This window comes from Nannobrachium achirus, assembly GCF_963921795.1.
Source record: "Nannobrachium achirus genome assembly, chromosome: 7".
Classification (NCBI taxonomy): domain Eukaryota; kingdom Metazoa; phylum Chordata; class Actinopteri; order Myctophiformes; family Myctophidae; genus Nannobrachium; species Nannobrachium achirus.
The window spans coordinates 52,293,628-52,311,900 of NC_137816.1; the positions used below are offsets into that span (position 1 = coordinate 52,293,628).

The 18,273-nt window shown below is 41.4% G+C and overlaps 1 protein-coding gene across 1 annotated transcript; it reads right to left on the minus strand.

The window, feature by feature from the left end:
* Nucleotides 1–786: 786 nt before the first annotated feature.
* On the minus strand, nt 787–17,927 carry tgfbrap1 (transforming growth factor, beta receptor associated protein 1). The gene is made up of 13 exons (XM_080729220.1): nt 17,719–17,927; nt 16,239–16,954; nt 12,579–12,773; nt 11,816–11,970; nt 11,185–11,267; nt 10,401–10,581; nt 9,855–10,015; nt 9,016–9,073; nt 8,787–8,930; nt 6,806–6,952; nt 6,519–6,678; nt 5,921–6,381; nt 787–4,804 (listed from the first exon to the last, which is right to left on the minus strand). The coding sequence occupies exons 2-13, from the start codon at nt 16,933–16,935 to the stop codon at nt 4,616–4,618; spliced, it is 2,631 nt and encodes an 876-aa protein (XP_080585346.1). The 5' UTR covers nt 16,936–16,954; nt 17,719–17,927; the 3' UTR covers nt 787–4,615.
* Between the last annotated feature and the right edge of the window lie 346 nt (nt 17,928–18,273).

The following is an 18,273-nucleotide window of genomic DNA, read 5'->3' on the forward strand; positions in this document are numbered from 1 at the left end:
CAAATATTAGAGTAGAGGCAGAAATTGTGAATATAGCCAATCTACATGCTCACAACGCCTCGCAACCATGCTCGCAACACGAGGCTGTGAGGCATTGTGAGCATGTAGGCTATTTTCACAATAGAACTGTGTTATACAAAATGTAATGCCTCAACTCTTAGTGCTGGTGGGGGGGGGGGGTGAGGGGTTCCCAGTTAAAATATGATTATTTTGGGGGTCACGGCCTGAAAAGGTTGAGAACCACTGCTCTAGACTACCGGTAGTTTATTTATTTATATTCAAAGACCTTTGCACCCTTACCATGTATATAAAATGTAACTAATACTAGTATATAAAAACAATAAGTTGATGCATATGTGCTTTATGCATCAGCCAGCCAAAGTTCTGTAATTACATTATCAATATAGCATACTGAACTTTAATAGAGGAGTAAGTGGACTCAAAGTGGCTTTGCAATTTACCCTTTGTCCATGTGTCATCACATCCACAACTAAATCGAAATGAATTGCTTAGGCCTTAGGGACCTTGGCAAAATGTGTGTTAAGATGTTTTAAGATTCTTCTAAAGATTTGTCAATTGACCATAAAAACACAAACAGGTTCCTAACAGGTGGCACATGATTCAATCAGTAGTGGTAGCTTCTGTGTGATGAATCCTTACTTTTTGACTGCAGCTCTCCTCCTCATGAAATTATCTTGATTAGAAATGGATTGTTATGCACAACATTTATTAATTATTACACTACGGGTTGTTAGCATACAGTTTATGTTTATTAAAATGGGACGGCTTTACAGTTTGTACATTCCAACCACATTGGCATTGATTTACAAAGCAACAAACAGGTATAAATACAGTATATACATACATACTGGTAGATATATTTATAAAATACATTTAATCTTCCCACATTTATTCTTTGAAAAAGTATTTAAAGTCATGATAGGCTGTTATTGGAGGGATTGTTCAGCAAGCTACATTTAGAATGTTAAGCCATGTTGTTATGCTGTGAATTTGTCATGTTGAGTAAATCTACAATTTGAGAACCACCTTCCAAGAAATGTGCCCAGATTTAGGCAGACTTCTATCTATAAATGGGTACAATTGACAAAAGGCTAAAATGGACAGCATGGGCTGCATAACTATTGTTAAACATAGGGACCGATTAAGATTGTTTGAATGACAAACAAAGCAGACAAACCGTTTGCTCCCCATTGTTTTTCTTATTTACTCGCCAAACATTCCTTAAAAAAATAGGACGATAGACACAACTTTTAGACTTGACATGACCACCCCTGCATACTTTCAAGATTGAGATGATAGCTGATTTATGAGGGAATTTGGGATGGGTGATTGGCACAGAGTTGGAAAGCAACATTTTTAAGACTCAATTTCCCACCTCACCATGCAGCTGCATAGCATTAACATTATTTTCAACAATTCATTTCCATTACTCAAGTCTGTATGGAGTGCCATTGTGCGAGATACTGTAGTGCCACCACTGAGACTGGAAACAGCTGATGACATACCATTGTGCAAGAAAAGGAAAATCATGCAAAACGGATAAATCACACAGACACCCTTTCAAGTCTAAAGAGGAAAGGTCATTTCTGTTGATAACTTTGTTGTTGATAACTATCGTGTTTATAGAACTGTGCTTTTACAACAAATATTAGATCAAATTATTTCGGTGAATTAGTTAGAGGGCATCTACCCAAAAACAGTACTCTTTATTTGATTAGTAGGAGTAACCCTTAAGTTTATCTGTGACCTTTGTTTTTGGTTTGTGGATCAGCCAGTCTACACTGCCTGATCATACAACAGTTTTTAGGCTATTAATGAAAGATGATTACAGCTATTATTGTTAAATGGTTATCCATGCTACAGTAGGTAGATATTTCAGACAATTCATATATGGTATTCTAATAGAAATGACGTACCCTTTTCCCCAAGTATGGATATGGTACGACCATAGCCAATCACAGTAAACAAATGCAACAATGAAAGCATAATTTGTAGTCTGTGAAACTATATTATGAAACGTTCCTTTTACGCTAGACCGATGGAAAGCTAAATGAATGTATACTCCGCTTGTTGGCATACAGTGACTACATTTAGAGCATTTTTGCTTAAGCATAGTCGAGTAAGAGAAACGCTGTGAGAAAGAGATACAGATGTGCCACACAGGTTGGCAGACACATTTCAAACCATAACAGTGGTATGGTGAGTGTAGGCCTCCACCAAAAGATTCTCAGAATGCTTGTGCTAAAACGCCTTTCAGGAGCATCATATTGATCCCACTTTCTTGATACATCCCCAAGTAAGATGCATTGGTTGCATTGAACATAAAAGTCCAAGCCAACCAGATATACAGAGAGAGAGTGTGAGTGTGTGAGAGTGTGTGAGAGTGTGTGTGTGTGTGTGTGTGTGTGTGTGTGTGTGTGTGTGTGTGTGTGTGTGTGTGTGTGTGTGTGTGTGTGTGTGTGTGTGTGTGTGTGTGTGTGTGTGTGTGTTTTGGGAGAATCTCTTATAATATATGGTTTAAAACATGTTATTTTCAACTTTTCCAGACCTGTAAACTTCATATGTAAGTTCATATCAGGTTTCACATTATCATTAAAAGAACATCAACCATAAAGTTCCATCTTTGTTTTCTGTGTTTACACGTTGAGATAATTTCCTTTGCTGTATATCCTAACCTTCCTAGTCTTTATCTGAACCCCAAATAAGGCTTAGTTTTGACTGAGGTAATGCATTTAATATACTATAGGATTGCCCATTATAGTGTCCGCCATAAATAGCAGGACTCATTTCATTTTCACTTTGTTACGTTCGTACCTGTCCATTAGTGTCTGACCACCAAATCTCAAAAAGTAATAGCTAGATTGCAATTAACTTTGCTGTGCACAATTTTCCCAAGAGGACACATACTGTAACCTGTAGTTTTTGTAACCCAATGACCTCTCCTTCCACCATCACTTTCAAAACAAGCAAACCAGTGAGATTTTTAGGCCTTGGCGGAGGTCTGCACTCTACCGAGTGCATTATTTCTGAACCACTTTTAACATGGCTTCCCCATTTAGGGCATGTTCTGGGTGCAGAAGTTAAAAAACAACAGATCTTCAAGCTCATATTGCATCACGATGCAACACGTTGTGAGCTTGTAGATCAGCTTTTCTTGCACGACACTGTGGGGCTTATAAATGCTTTAAGAAAGCATGGCCTGTAGAGAGAGTATAGAAACAGAGTAATGTACTGTAATAAGCCTAAATTAAACTTTGTGATAAATTGTTTTTCACTTGTGAATCAGTTCATTTCAAGCAACACTGTTGAATTACAAAGTGTAAACTAGGCTGAAGAGTGACACCGATCTGAAATTGACAGACAGAAACATAAGTTTCATGATGAATGATGTTAACTTGAGTCTTAGATGCATTTCATAATTAATCCAGATTTGTTTTATGTATTGGGCAAGGCATGACAAGACAATGTGAACAAGTCACCTTGACAGAAAACAATATATTATGTAGTTTTGTTAAGAAAATGTGTATTTCCGATGTCCTTGTCCTTGGGACAGAATACATGTTACTGTAAACAGAACATCTATGATCAAATTATGAAAGATACCAGCACAGAAAAGGACAGCTTAGCAAAAGCCTTATTTCAGACATACTTTTCACTATGAATGCAGATTAGGTGCAGCAAATTATTTATGTTTGTTACATCACAGTGTGAAAGGGGTGTATGAGAGAGCGGCACTGGAATAAATAGCTCATCACACACACACTAGGGATGGGACGATACGCGATATTATCGTTTATCGTGATAAAAAAACACTCACAATAATTGTTTATCGTGATAAAAAACACTCACAATAATTGTATTGTGGAGATTTAATTTATCGTGATATCGTCCTCCATCATGCACTGGGGTCAATTCACCTTTTATTTGACGAGCTGCATATCCGGTACCGCTTAAACTCTCCATAATTGTTAAAAGGTACTTATAATATACTGTACGTACTTGATTCAGTCTTTTTTTCAGTCTATCCACCTGTTTCCGCGGGAGTTTACTGGAGATTATTTGGACCACACTTCCGGTTTAACAGCAGACATACAAGCTCACGTCGCGTTGCAGATGCAACCCGTTGTGAGCTTGTAAATCACACTCGGCTGCGGCGCCGGAAGCTCGGTACAACGTCTGCGCAATGCACTATAGGGCGTTGGAAAGCCGTGGATATGAAATGTCTTTGCCAAAAAATAGCTGATCTACAAGCGTTGTGAGCTTGTAGATCTGCTATTTGTTGGCAAATGTTCCGCCCCAGGATGATGGATTTTGATTATCGCGATAAAAGAAATCGTGATTTACGATAATCGCGATTTACGATATTGTCACAAATTTTCATATCGTCCCAGCCTTAACACACACACACACGCACGCACACACACACACACACACAGTGACCTCCATGGTTGCTTCTATTCGCCAGGGTAATGGGCGTTCTGTGCTTTTTGTGAGCTCCATAATCCTCAACCACCACAAACATAACGTGTCACAGACTTGTGTGTTGCACTTCCAATCACAGCCAAACCTCACTGCGGCTTTAGTAGATGGAGTCTCATGTATGGTTGCTGCTATTGGTTAACAGTCTCTTGGTGGGAGAGTCTCGCACTCTTTGGGCAGCACAGTGTGTGTGGACAGGCACTCCACCTGGCAGACATACCACGTCAGGTTCACTGAAGGTGTTGTGGCACAGGTGACAGCCCTTCTTTTCTGACACAAACACTGGATTTTTCCGCTCTTTCAGCTGGGAGAAATGGCATATTAGAAAACATTATATTCAGTTGATTCATAATATTATCATCATTTAATTGACTAAATATTAATTTAAACGAAAACATCTTTTAAGTCGTTTTATTTTTACATTTTGCTAATTCTTTATAACATGGATGATCTGGAATTCCGCACTGTCTGGAATGACTTTAGGGTCTCTGTTGTGTAATCAAGGTAACCTACTGGTACTCTAGATGGAGCAACTATTTGAGGTTAAAACGGTCTTGTTGGAAATCACTGGCTTCTAAAGGCAATAAAAATGTGAGGCCGTTATATCAGCTATATCCATCTATTAAGCAAGGGTCTTAAATGTTTTCAGGCCAAGGACCCGTCACCCCTTAGTTGAGAGAGATGAAGCAGGGACCCCCACAACCTTATCATAGATTCCATATAGTTTCATTGTTTGACAGCACAGTCATCAGTTTATTTTGGATTCATGTAAATTTGTGTTTTCAGATATTTAACCACTTGAACCGTCAATACTTAATAAACTTGACCTTTCACTCTGTACTTAGTCTGCTCTTTTCCCCCTCTACACCAAACCTCTTGCCAAAAATAGTCGATCTACAAGTCACAACGCGCGTTGTGAGCTTGTAGATCTGCTATTTTTGGGTAAAGTTCTCAGAATATGAACACTAGGGTTCAAGCGGTTAATATAAAAAGGAGATGGAAAAAAAAGCTTCTATCACACAAAGATTTGGAGGACCCCCTGTAGTAACTCTGAGGACCCCCTAGGGGTCCCGGACCCCCTGTTGAAGACCTTTGTATTAAGCTATAATACACAAAGCTGTGGTATATCATGATTACATGCATAATATACTATGGCCTTGTGTATTATTGCTAATTGCTACAGGACAGTGATGAGTGAAGGGACTGGCTACTAAATACATTTATGTTGCATTCACATAGAGAAAACGGAAGGTTAAACAATAAAAATAACCTTGGAAATTAAGTGACTGACTGATTAATAATCCTACAAAAAGGTCACGAAATAATCAAGCTATAACAAAATCTGAAAATCCATAGGATAGAAGGGTTAGATAAAGGTCATCCATTTCAATTAGTCACATCATAAATGAGTTGTGCTCACCCTGTCATGTTGTAGCTGAAGGTTTTCAGAGCGTGCAAGCCCCAAGGCAATCTGGGAGGTCCGGCAGGTATGCATACTGGCCCGAACAGCACGACCCAAAAAAGGCTTCAAAAGCTGCAGTGACCAGCCCTCAGGTAGCATGCTTAGTACCTGGACCGCATCAAACACCTCCCCATGGCGGTTCAGCAGATCCACTGCAGCCATCTCCAGCTCTCCACCACCACCAGTTATCTTGGAGGTTCCATCAAGGTTTCTGTCTAGATAGACCCCCAACAGGAGGTGAAACAAGTGTTGTCGGTAATTAGAGTCTTTAGAAGTAGCGGCCCATATACAGTAAGCCTCAGCTGAGTGGAAGTCCTTGAGCTGATGCACCAAGATCTGCAGCGCCTTATTGTGCTCTTCCTGTTTTCCATGTAGTGTTGCGCGCTCTAGCAGCAGCTGTTGGGAGTTCTCCAGCTTACCTAAACAGAACAGAGGGAACAAGAAACAATCAGGCTGAACACCTGCACTAAGATCTCCAGGACATCATCGGACCTTGGTCCAAAATGTACGCATTTGTCTTCAGATCTTTAGCCATTTATAAAGACAGTCGTCTCACCCAAGAGCAATTGTACACGGTAAAGATTTGACTCCCTGAGCAGAGCCTGCAGTTGTTCTCTGGCCCTAGTCACCTGCTGCTCAGGTGCTGGAGACTGGGACATGAGTGACAAGACCCTGTCAAGATACAACACAGCCAGGTGTGTGTGGAACTTCTCCTTCTACAGCCAGAAAGATGGAGAGAACGTTTTATTAACATTCATAAAGTTTTGAATCCAAACAGATTTCTGACTAACAGACTGCATCAGATACATGTCCAGCACAGTGTTAAGTGTCTGTTTCCTATACCTGTAACCGTCTTTCGAGCACCAGGTATTCCAAGTAGAGCAGCAGGGCCAGGCTGTGCTTCCCCAGGTAAGTGATGACGTCATCAGGGTTCAGCTCACCTGACTGGTTCTCACTGACAGGTCTCTTGGTGAAGATCTGGACACCTATCTGAGACACAATAGAAACAAAAGCATAATCAGGCTAACACTCTTGTTTTAACGTGTCATACAGCTTGACCGTTTAAAATTCTGTCTTACAAGTATTACTTTTTTGCTGCCATTTTATGTAAGTTTAGAGAGACAGGAAAGACTAGGGCAGAGAGAGGAGACAAGCGAGACAAGACTAGGGTCAGAGTCGAATCTGGGTCTTTGCACTCTTAAGGTGCATGTGATCTGTGCTGAGCCACCAGGTACCCCTCCAATTGGCATTTTTATTTATTGCAAACTCATGCTCCAACAGTACATTTTCAAAGTTGAAATGAGCAGTTTAGAACTTTAGATATGTTAAAGGTAGGGATGGTCCGATCAGGTCTTTTGGAACCGATCACCGAGCACCGATCACAAAAGTTTGATCACCCGATACCGATCAATCACCGATCCGATCAAGTTATTATTTATATATTATTTATATTTTCTAAATGTTAATGTTTTAACTTTAATTAATTAATTCACTCATGAATTCATTTATATATTTGCCTTATAGTTATTTACCAGCATTACTATGTATTTATTATCATAGCAGTAACTAATTATTCCTTCAGCACTGTGGAAATCAATACCCCAAAATGGCCTCAAGTGGGCATACTGAACGGCTGGTTGATCGGATGCACTGATCCGATTGGATCGGTGAATTTACCTTTTGATCTAAACCACCGATTATCGCCGATCACGCTTTGATCGGCCCGATCCGATCCATTGCCGATTGATCGGTAACATCTCTAGTTAAAGGACATTTAAATGTGCTGCTTGCATACTCAAAACTCCATAGATGAATATTTGGTAGTCTTTTCACATTACTTATGTACCAGCTTTGTACAGTTTGGCTGTTATAATTGTTCATTCTTCTTTGGTGAAGATGCCACTTTGTGGACTGCCGTTTTCTAATAGTGCCACAGATTTTCAATGGGATTGCAATCAGGGGACTTTGCCTGGGGCCAGGCCACTGTAGGACATTCAACTTTTTGCTCTTGAATCACGGCACTCAAATGTTGCTTTGGCCTTGTGCTTGGGATCATTGTCCTTCTGAATAGTGAACGCTAGCCCAAGCGTCAGTTTCTTTAGATTTATTTTCATCTGTTTTGCTCCACTCATTCTTGATTTCATTTAAACAAGATGCAAAGTTCTATGCTGCTGAAAAGCCTCCCATACGACACTGAAGGTATGGCATTTCATGAAGCATGGGCAGCATTAGGTTTGCACCACAAATAATGCTTTGAAACCTAACCCATGAGTAATTTTCTTTTTGAGGCTTCATTCTTGCCACCCTCCCATACAATCCAGTTTTTGGCAGAGCTCTCTAGGTATTGTTGTGGCATTGTCCTAGTCCGGACGGTGAGTGATTCAAACCCTGCCTAGGCCAACGTCAGCAAGAGGGAGAAGATGACAGCCAGCCCAATGTCATTGTGATGTCAGAACATTTGCACTGACAGTGCAAATGAATTCTGTCTTGGCCATTCATTTGCAACATCATTGTGATGTCAGAAGAGCATGAGGTGGATGTTTTCAGACTAAATAGTGACCTACGGTCACAATAACGTAATCTTAAATACATTTGTAGTCTTTAAATAAAAGGTCATGCTAACATTTCTTTGTAATTGAATAAGATGTGATAATTCAAGGGTCTGAATACTAGTGCAAGGCAGGCACATGTGAAACTGACTTGCACATTTGCATGTGTCATATTTTAGGATGCAAAAAAGACAATCTAAAAGGAACAGTGATAATCCCTCCCTTTTTAATTAGAATGACATTTTCAAAATGCATTCAGGTGTTGAGTTACATACCGTGGGGTCTTTCTGCAGGGCCCAGTCTGCATACTTCCAGACAAAGTCCAGATTTGCACAGAAGCTAAGGAAGTCCACAATATACTCATACAAGTCTGATCTTGTGGTGTCCTGCAGTTCTCCATCTACTACACGTATCCACATCTAGAGGGAGAAGTCATTACAGAATGTCACATTGGTACTGCAGATTTTGTAGGACCTGTTAAGACGATACCATTTCCTTTTATACCTGTAGTGCTGCCGAGTCCTGTCCATTATAATGATAGAGGAGTCCAAGTGCAAAATATCTAGAATGGAGAAAGAAATTGCAAGTTAAAAATACTATCTTTCTCATGATCTATTTAATTTAATTTTATTATAAATTCAAAACCTGATTAAGTGAAAACAGAAAACGAGCACAGGTCTCCGTCAGGCCGGGTTCCCTAACCAGGTCCCGCAAACTTTATAAGGCAGTCATAGCCAATTGGAATGGGATCTGAAAAAGTAGACTTTTACATCTTGATTCCATAAACTCAAGAGATAATGTGTACCAATTTGTGTGAGTTTTGGAAGGAATCTATAGTAGTGGTAGCAAAAGGTTTGTTTTGAAATGTGTAATGGCATAATATGTAATATGGCACAAATGGCCAGGGCCTATATGCTTGCAATGTCAAGGAATCCTGGGAAAAGAAGGTTTTGATTGTATAACCTACAGTATAGTTCAAGAATTAACATGAAATGGGCTGTTGTAGCGCCACAATGATTTGCGAGTGTGCAAGAAAAGTTGCACGGCAATCGGACATGATTTGTGGCATTTTGATCAAAACAGGTCACTCTTGCACACCTTGGAAGCCAATCGTAGCCAACCAGAATGACATTTAAAAAATCTGACACAGATCTTCTTGAAGTTTATAACATAATCTGTAGGAGTCATTTAAAAAAATGTGTTTTGCAGAAATCTGGTGGCGCTATACGGACGGACAAGGGCGAACATATCATCTCTGGCCTTCGGCATTACGGCTTAGCTGAGACAGCAATGAATGGCCCGATCTTAGACCATAAGTAGCAGTTGCAAATTGCAATACCCACTTGTGATATTTTTCCAGCCAGGGGGCGCTATCTGCAAGCAGACAGGCATTGTCGGAAGCCAACAAGTCCAGTAGGCTCTCGTGGTCCTGCTCAGCATAGAGCTTCAACAGTGCAGTGTCAACATCCTCAATGCAGCCATTGGCCACCTCTGTGCTCCGAACCTGGGAATGCAGATACGGACAGAACTGTGAACATACAGTATATTCAATGTGCAAATTCACAATTATGCACCTACAGCAAGATATCGTCACTGTCGAGCAGAAACCTCGTATCTCCAAGTTTCAAATTTGTAAGTAAAGCCCTGCTTCATCATATATGGCTGTCGCACAAAAGTAGTGAAAACAGCCAATCTACAAGCACACAACGCCTTGCACCGCGAGGCGTTGTGTGCTCTGCTATTTTCACTAGTTTAGTTCATTTTTAAAATGATAAATACAAAGAACGGTCTTGGACATACAAGGTTTCCACCCGACAACGACGATATTTATGTTCTACAAAGCGAGTTACATCAGAAGTGTAAATACAGTACTTTTCGATTTGGTTTACCTCTCCCAAGTATGTGATGAGGAACTTTTTGCATCGTAGTACTTTCTCCTGGTCCCCCTGAGCCAAGTGGTTGAGATCGGCAAACTCATGAAGGGGAGGGTGACAGCGTGTGAAGGAGGTCGAGGCTGGCAGCAGCAATGGGTAGAGAGATATCAGCTCCCGCACATCCAACTGACCCTTCCTGAAAATAAGAAAGGGAGGGCCTAATTACTTAATATTTTTGAGTTATTAATAATATGTTGTGATACAGTACACAAGATTTATTTTAATTATTATTTTCTAAGAGTAAAAAAGATCCAAACCACTTGGACTGATCTAATCAAGTTCAAGTTACTTTTATTGCCATACAACCAGGTTGGTGGTATTTGGTTTCAGTACATAATGTCCTGCAGCTCTGACAAAAACAAGGAACAAAACAAGTACATATAGACATTTACACCATTACCACTACCAACAATACAAACATGAAAACAGAAAAAGGACAGACAACCATTTAGTTAGTATGAGGGGGGAGAGGGAGTGGGAAATAATAATAATAGCAATAATCTAGGAATAAATGGGGTGACTGAGTCTGTAAACTGTATATATTATTTCATATTCAGCAGCCATTTCAAATTGAGCTATCCAAGATCTGATCAGCAGAGAGAAGTTGAGAGAGTTTACAGACTAGTTGAGGTAATTAAGGCATTCCAAAGAACCGTTGTGATAATGAAAATCTTAATTACAGAACAGAATAAAGTAGAATAGAAAACTAAAATAACCATACACTGATTCAAACCCTTACCTAAAGTGTTCTTTTGCTTCTAAAAATTGAAGTTGGCCAAACTGTATGAAGCCAGCCTGCTGGAGGATTCTTTTGTGCAAAATCTGTAAAAGTAAATGAACAGATAACAGTAAATAACAAAAGTCCTATTTATAATGTTAAAATGTTAACATTTTGGAGTTGGGTGGTTTCTGCTCACAGCAGAGATATATTATATACATGCACAAATAGATATAAACATAACGTAACATCAAAACGAAACAAAAAATAAATAGGAAAAAATGCTCCTCGGAACACAGGTCTCCAACAAGTTGGTTAGGTTATTGTGGGCCAACAATGTTCAATATTTGCCAATCAGAATGGAATACAAACATTTGGAAGGAGCCAAAGCCATCTTGATTACATGACTACTGACATAATGTGTACAGATCTATGTGATGTTTGGACAAAATAAATATATAAAAAAACACATTTTAGCTGTTCACAGACATACACACGCATGTACACACGGTGCAAAACGGTTTCGGCCATGCCTTCGGCCTGGCGGAGACAACATTAAAATATGTATTATTATATAATTCATGTATTAACACAACAAAAGGATCGTCGGTGTGCTTGTGCTTACAGTAGCACATATTATGCCAATCTATACCTGGAACTTGTCTTTGGGAATGTTTCTCTGGGCTCCCTCTGTGAGGGTAAGTGCTTCCTCCACTCTGTGACTGGCCAGCAGGTCCTGGATCTGTCTTTCCAGAGGCAGAGGCACTAAAATGTACACCGCCTTAGTGGAAGCCAGAATCACCTTCCCTAAAACACACATGCAGAACAATGCACAGGTCAAACCACCTCTCTCTCTCTCTCTCTCTCTCTCTCTCTCTCTCTCTCTCTCTCTCTCTCTCTCTCTCTCTCTCTCTCTCTCTCTCTCTCTCTCTCTCTCTCTCTCTCTCTCTCTCTCTCTCTCTCTCTCTCTCTCTCTCTCTCTCTCTCTCTCTCTCTCTCTCTCTCTCTCTCTCTCTCCATTTACACATACGTTCCTATCCAAGCCATGGATCTTTCTGTTGGATGGACAAAAAGGGCAAAAAGAGATCAATGTGCTCATGTTAACATGAACAGAAACAGATCCGTTACAATGTAAGAGTAAATAATTTAGGGACGACCAGGGTGATTTATTTTCAGCCCGGGACCCAAATGAGAAATGTAATCTCTTGTTTTGTGGCTCAGGATTAAATTAAATACTACTAATGGAAGGCCTACCAGAGGAAGCGCCATTATTTATGGTTTATGGTTTCAAATTTAAGATTAATTTGTCTTGGAAAATCAGAAAGAGCACAGTGCTGTCAAGGGGAAACATACCAATTTGAAATTTCAAATGGCCCTTCCACAGTAATTAGGAAGTACAAAATGTGTGAGGATACCTTCAAAGTCTTGTAGAATGTGTCCATCCCTGAATGAGAGTGTCTGTTTCAACTGCTGATCCAGCATGCTGTGCACGGTGATGAAGCCTTCATCTAGGGCCACCACGTAAGGAAAGCACACAGCTGCACCGATCACACTCTCTGCCCAGTTCACAGGGGCACGCTGGGACACTCCCTCTGCATTGGCAAACATTCCTGATGGTGTATATGGGGGGTTGAGAAAAGGATAATGTTTTTGTGAGTTGTGTATGAAGATAACGTATTTTGGAATGACAATTTTCACTAGCCCACAGGTTTTCAAATCGGTGGCCGCCTCGAGGGCCAATTTGGAAAGGAGAGGAAAATGAAGGAAACAAATTATACAGTAGAGTAGATCGATTCAAATTCAGTACAAAAGATTATTGTGCCAGTTACTGTCAACCTGGCGTTCCTATTTTGGGCATGTTATTTTTGTACAGAATTTTCAGTATTTATAAAATAACCGATCACTTTTAAAAAAATATATAATATATATATTTCGCAATAGGGGGACGCAGCCAGCGGCTATGGCTCTCTTTGGGGGTCCTTCCTTGGCATAGTTGCCATCAGTCTATGTTAAGTATAGTACTATAAAGGATATTGTATTTTAGAACTCAAATAGACATTGTGAGTGCAATCATGGTGCTTAAAGCAATATACGGTAGTGACAGCATAATTCATGACCCAATTGAAGAGGTCAAAGTTACAGGATTTCAAAGTTAGACTATGTACAGAAGGTAAACACTAAAAAGTATTAATACCTTTTTGTACATGTTCTCTACCCTTACCCTGTTTCATCCTTACAGTGGTGTTGGGAGATAGTGTGCCGACGTGTTGGCACTCTCCACCACCATCGTCAAAACACCAAATGAGGGAATATCTTAGCTTAGACCATATTCACACCACGGCCATATTGGACTGCGTCGCCACATGGGGTGGCAACACCACAGACATAGAAAGGTAGACGCCTCCTCTGCTCTGGGGCGTTGTAGAAAGAGGACTGGCAAGCTTCCGGAATTCTCAAGGATGAATGCTAGGTAGACCAATCAGACCTCTTTCCAACTGCAGGGGGCAGAGTGACTTCCACAGTTACGCACTTCCACCAGTCCTGTTTTACCAGTCGCGCCAAAGAACTAAAGCCATGGATGAGGTATCTAGCTTTTATATCTGTGGGCAACACGTCAGAGCCTGCATTACAAACCTTTGTAAACAATGAAGCTTTGGTCCCAAAATAGGAGTTATGTTCCACCAAATTCTTTTGACCAATTTGATAAATTGGCAGATGACAACGTCAACATCCCCATAAGGGCTACAGTAACTGGATTGAAGGGTACATCCTAGAGATGGACCGATTGCAAAATTCTTGGCCGATACCGATCCGCCGGTTTTATGAAGGTCTGACCTGCCAAAACCGATACCGATTTCTTTAGCTAAGAAGAAAGAAAGAAAAATCACAATATCCAGTCTAATAAGACCATCTAGACTAGGCAGGAGGAAAGCAGGTGACACATGCTTTTTTTCTCCTTTTTGGAGACGACATTGACACAGGATTATGGAATATATCCTTACATTGCAAAGGTAACCAGCACCATCTGTATTCTGTAGGCTGCCATCAAGTAGACTGGCTGCTACTTGCTAATGTTTACTTTAGTCACAGGACCAGAGCATCATGCTGTGCAGTGCCATAGACACAATTGGCATAAAACCGATATTTATGTCAGTGACCTGCCGGTCACCGATTCGGCCGGTTTTATATGATACCTGCCGATTTTTGATATTGGCCGATACCGATGTCCATCAGACCACAATATTCAAGGTAAGTTAGGTTGCAACTTTACTGTGTACAAAGACTTGCCATCTGTGCAGTGCTTGCTCCGCCGTCACTACACACTCAGATACTGTAGCAAGTCTTTGTACTGTAGCAAGTCTTTGTACTGTACACAGTCATCCCTTTTGGGGATGTTGAAGTTGTCATCTGCCCATTTGTCAATTTGGTCAAAAGAAATGGGTGGAACAGAACTCATATTTTGGGATCATCACTCCATTGTTTACAATGGTTTGTAATGCAGGCAGCAGACTCAGACGAGTTGTCACCCCATGTGGTGACGCAATCCAAGATGGACTCGGTGATATGGTCTATAGCAGGGGTCCTCAATAGGCGGACCGCGGTCCATGTCCGGACCGCGAGGCACCGCCAACCGGACCCAGGACGAATTATAGTAAAAAAAAAAAAGAAGAAAAAAAGTGGAAAAACATCTCCACGTTTTTGTTTCCACTTCTCGTATTCATTCACTTTCATTGCATGCGCTGAGTGTGTGAAAGAGAGAGAGCGAGCGAGAGAGAGAGAGACAACGACGTGCTGATTGGCTGATGCCAGGCAACAAAGTATTATGGGCTGTCATGTCTTTGACAACGATGCGCTGATAGGCTGTTGCTACAGACCGCGGAAGTTTTCGGAGCAGCAAGCAACAGCAGTAGCTTCAGCCATAGAGTTATAATAAGAAGCTTCAGCCACCAACAATGCAACTAGTTATAAATCAGTGGGGTTTCATTCACGCAAAACATCATCAACGTGAATACGTTTGCAGGATTGTAATCTTATCTCCAGAGTTTGTCGCGACGTGCCACGGCCCGTGATGGCTGCCTCTCTTTCTGCATGGATGTTGTTCTCCCATGGTTCTCCCCACCGGGGGAAATGGATGTGCTGTGTGGCAGCGCGCCGCATCCAGTTGGGGTTACCGTGCGGCACTTTAACGTGCGTCGATACCACGATGTGACGCTGCGCAGCCGTCCGCGTTCAGTGTGTGCTCCCCTGTCTCTGACGCGCCGACACCTTGTTTTCAAATCGATATTCACGTTGCGACACAAGCATAAATTATTCGAAGTTTTGTTAAGTTTGTTAAAAGAAACCAGAGCACTTGCGCAAAATATCTCTGCTCCATTGAACATTCTGTTCTCCTTGCTTTAATGGGTTGTTTCTCTTCAATCAAGTAAGGCCCCCAAATGATTTTGGAGGAGTCCCCAGCCCAGATGACAGTGAAGTCATAATTTAAGGACCCTTTTAATAAAGAAAGAAACGGGAAAAGACCATTACTGCATGAAGCCTGGTGGGCGAGGTTATTACTGTATCAACAAACTACTAAAAAAATAATAATAATAAACACATCAGCCATTGTAAAAAAATAATAAAGGGATCCCTAATTATGTAAGATGAACAATAATGGTGTCAACCCCTGGTTGGTACTTTTTTGTATCTTAGCCTACTATTTAAGATTGACCGACATAATAAAAATAAGTGAATATAAATATATTTAAAAATATATATATATATATATATATATATATATATATATATTTATGTAATTGTTTTCTTTTTTCCCCGGACCCGGGCCTGTTTCAAAAAAATATTTGTGGACCTTCAAGATTTGTATTTGAGGACCCCTGGTCTATAGCGTTCCATGATCCCTTCACTAGAGTTCCAGAGACTTGTACAATATATGCCAAGGTGCAGTGAAGCTGTTCTGGCAACTTGTGGTAGCCTAACCGCTTACTAACATTTGCTTTTTTTCTTTTTTTTTTTTACATGTGATCAAATCCCAACTAACATCTGAACAAGCCCAACATGTTTTTGAAGTAACTCACCAAGACCACCAGGTGCAGCCAAGAGGAACTCCTCCCTGCCAATCCTTTTGACAATTGGCCTCCTTTCCTCACTGTTGTAAGGGAAGAGATCTTGCGAGGCTCCTGTGCTGTAGTTAAGGATCATGTATTGTGTAGCGAGAGCCAGGCACAGGAAGTAACCGTCGAGACTGATGGCACAGGGTTGCTCAGGTGTGGTCACCTCCTTCACCAGCTGAACCCGGTCCTCATAGACCATGTAGATCTGCACTGTCCGCCGCCTGGATGAAATCACACCCATCTCCACACAGAACGGGTCTCCGTTCACTGGGTTCTCATTCATGCAGAACGTTGCCACACCTTTGATCTTTGCCCCGCCCCCCGCCGCAGAGGGCACCATCTCCAACGTCACCATATCAACGAGGAACACTATTCCATCACAGAGGACTATGAGACGCTCCAAAGCTGAAGCGGCACGCAACTCAGTGACCGGTTTCTTCAGGCCCAAGTACTTGTGCAGCAGCTTCTGAGCAGCATAAGCCAGTCTCCCCTTTGAGGAGGTGACCTCGTCTAGGAGGAAGTGGTGGATGAAGCAGTCGTTTGTGCCCACGTACAGGTGCTTGCCACAGCACTCGATACACTCTATATTGATGCGAGCCTTGTCACCCATCAGGAGGTCTCGCTCCACCGCGGGGACCAGCTCAAAGGCCTTCACACTCATCTCCGCCAAGGCATCTACACTGTAGAAAGTAAAACATAAGTCACAACACCAAGTGTTATTAAAGGAAATCCAACAACAAATCAATACCACCTATTTAAAGCTTTTTTTCTATATTTCTTGTCTGCATAGAGAAGCTTTAAGAGTAGGCTACCTCAGCAATAGGTGTTGAGGGAGGGCAAAGCGTTTATGTTCTAATCTACAGTAACTGCCCAATGCAGAATTTCATATCTTGTCCAGGGGAGGTGAACTGGCTACCTTTCACCCACAGAGTAGAAATAGCAAGATTTCAACTCACCTACATCCCCTATTTCACTTTCACTACTATCCTTTCCCTGCCCCAGAGGCAAGGAAGTATAGTGCTTCCAATGTACCTTCTCTTATTTTAGTCAATTTATAACAGCAAGTTTATCTGGTTGTAGATTTACCAACTGCTCAACCTGGTAGCAAATTTTCTTCTACTGGACTTGTTTGACAAGCATGCTTTGCCTAGCTACGGGTGACTAAACTATTTTGGCAAGCTAACAACTCTTTTCTGGATGCTAGTTAAATTAGCAGAGGCTCAACTGAAGTTAGCATCAACGTTTGCTGTCCGCATCATGAACTAAGTCAACTAAACATTGTTATATTATGTGGTCAAGTTAAATGGCTCTTTCCAGTAACAAATAAATCCACGTTTAGGCATAAAATAATGTAGACGACACACTAACTGCCTGGCACAATCTCGATATTTCGGCTAGTTAGGCTAACATTAGCAGAGTCAGCCTGTGTTCCAGTGTTACCTACCTAGTTAGAGCTCAGCTGTGGCTAACGGGGAGGTTAGCAGATCATTTGATTGAGGAAGCTGTCAAAACATTACACCGGCGTCCACTGACAAACAGTGGATATGATTAATTAATCCCGAATGGTTGCCCACGACCTCCCTTCCCTTCCCCAGGGAAGATGCTGTGCACAGTAGCTTCCTGGCTCTCCTCTCTGGCTCTTGCCTCAGCTGATGCCGCTAACCCAGGCAGCCCAGCACAGCCCAGAACAGCACAGCACTGCAGGGCAGGCCAAAAGATCACCACAAATGGGCGTGTCTTGTTTCCTCACTGTCCCACCCTGTACAGTACACACATCATCACCCAATAAACATGATGCACTGGCCAAAAATCTCACTTTGGGAAGACTGGCAAATTCTGCTAATTAGTGAGTTCTCTCTTGCATTGCATGCCCTGCTCGGGTAAAACACCTCCTCATTGGCGCTTGCGGGCTGCAGGTGCAGTTGGGGGTATGTTCAAGAGCAATATGGTTTCTCAAACCTTTTTAATTTCAACAAGGACCACCACGACTACGGCCCCC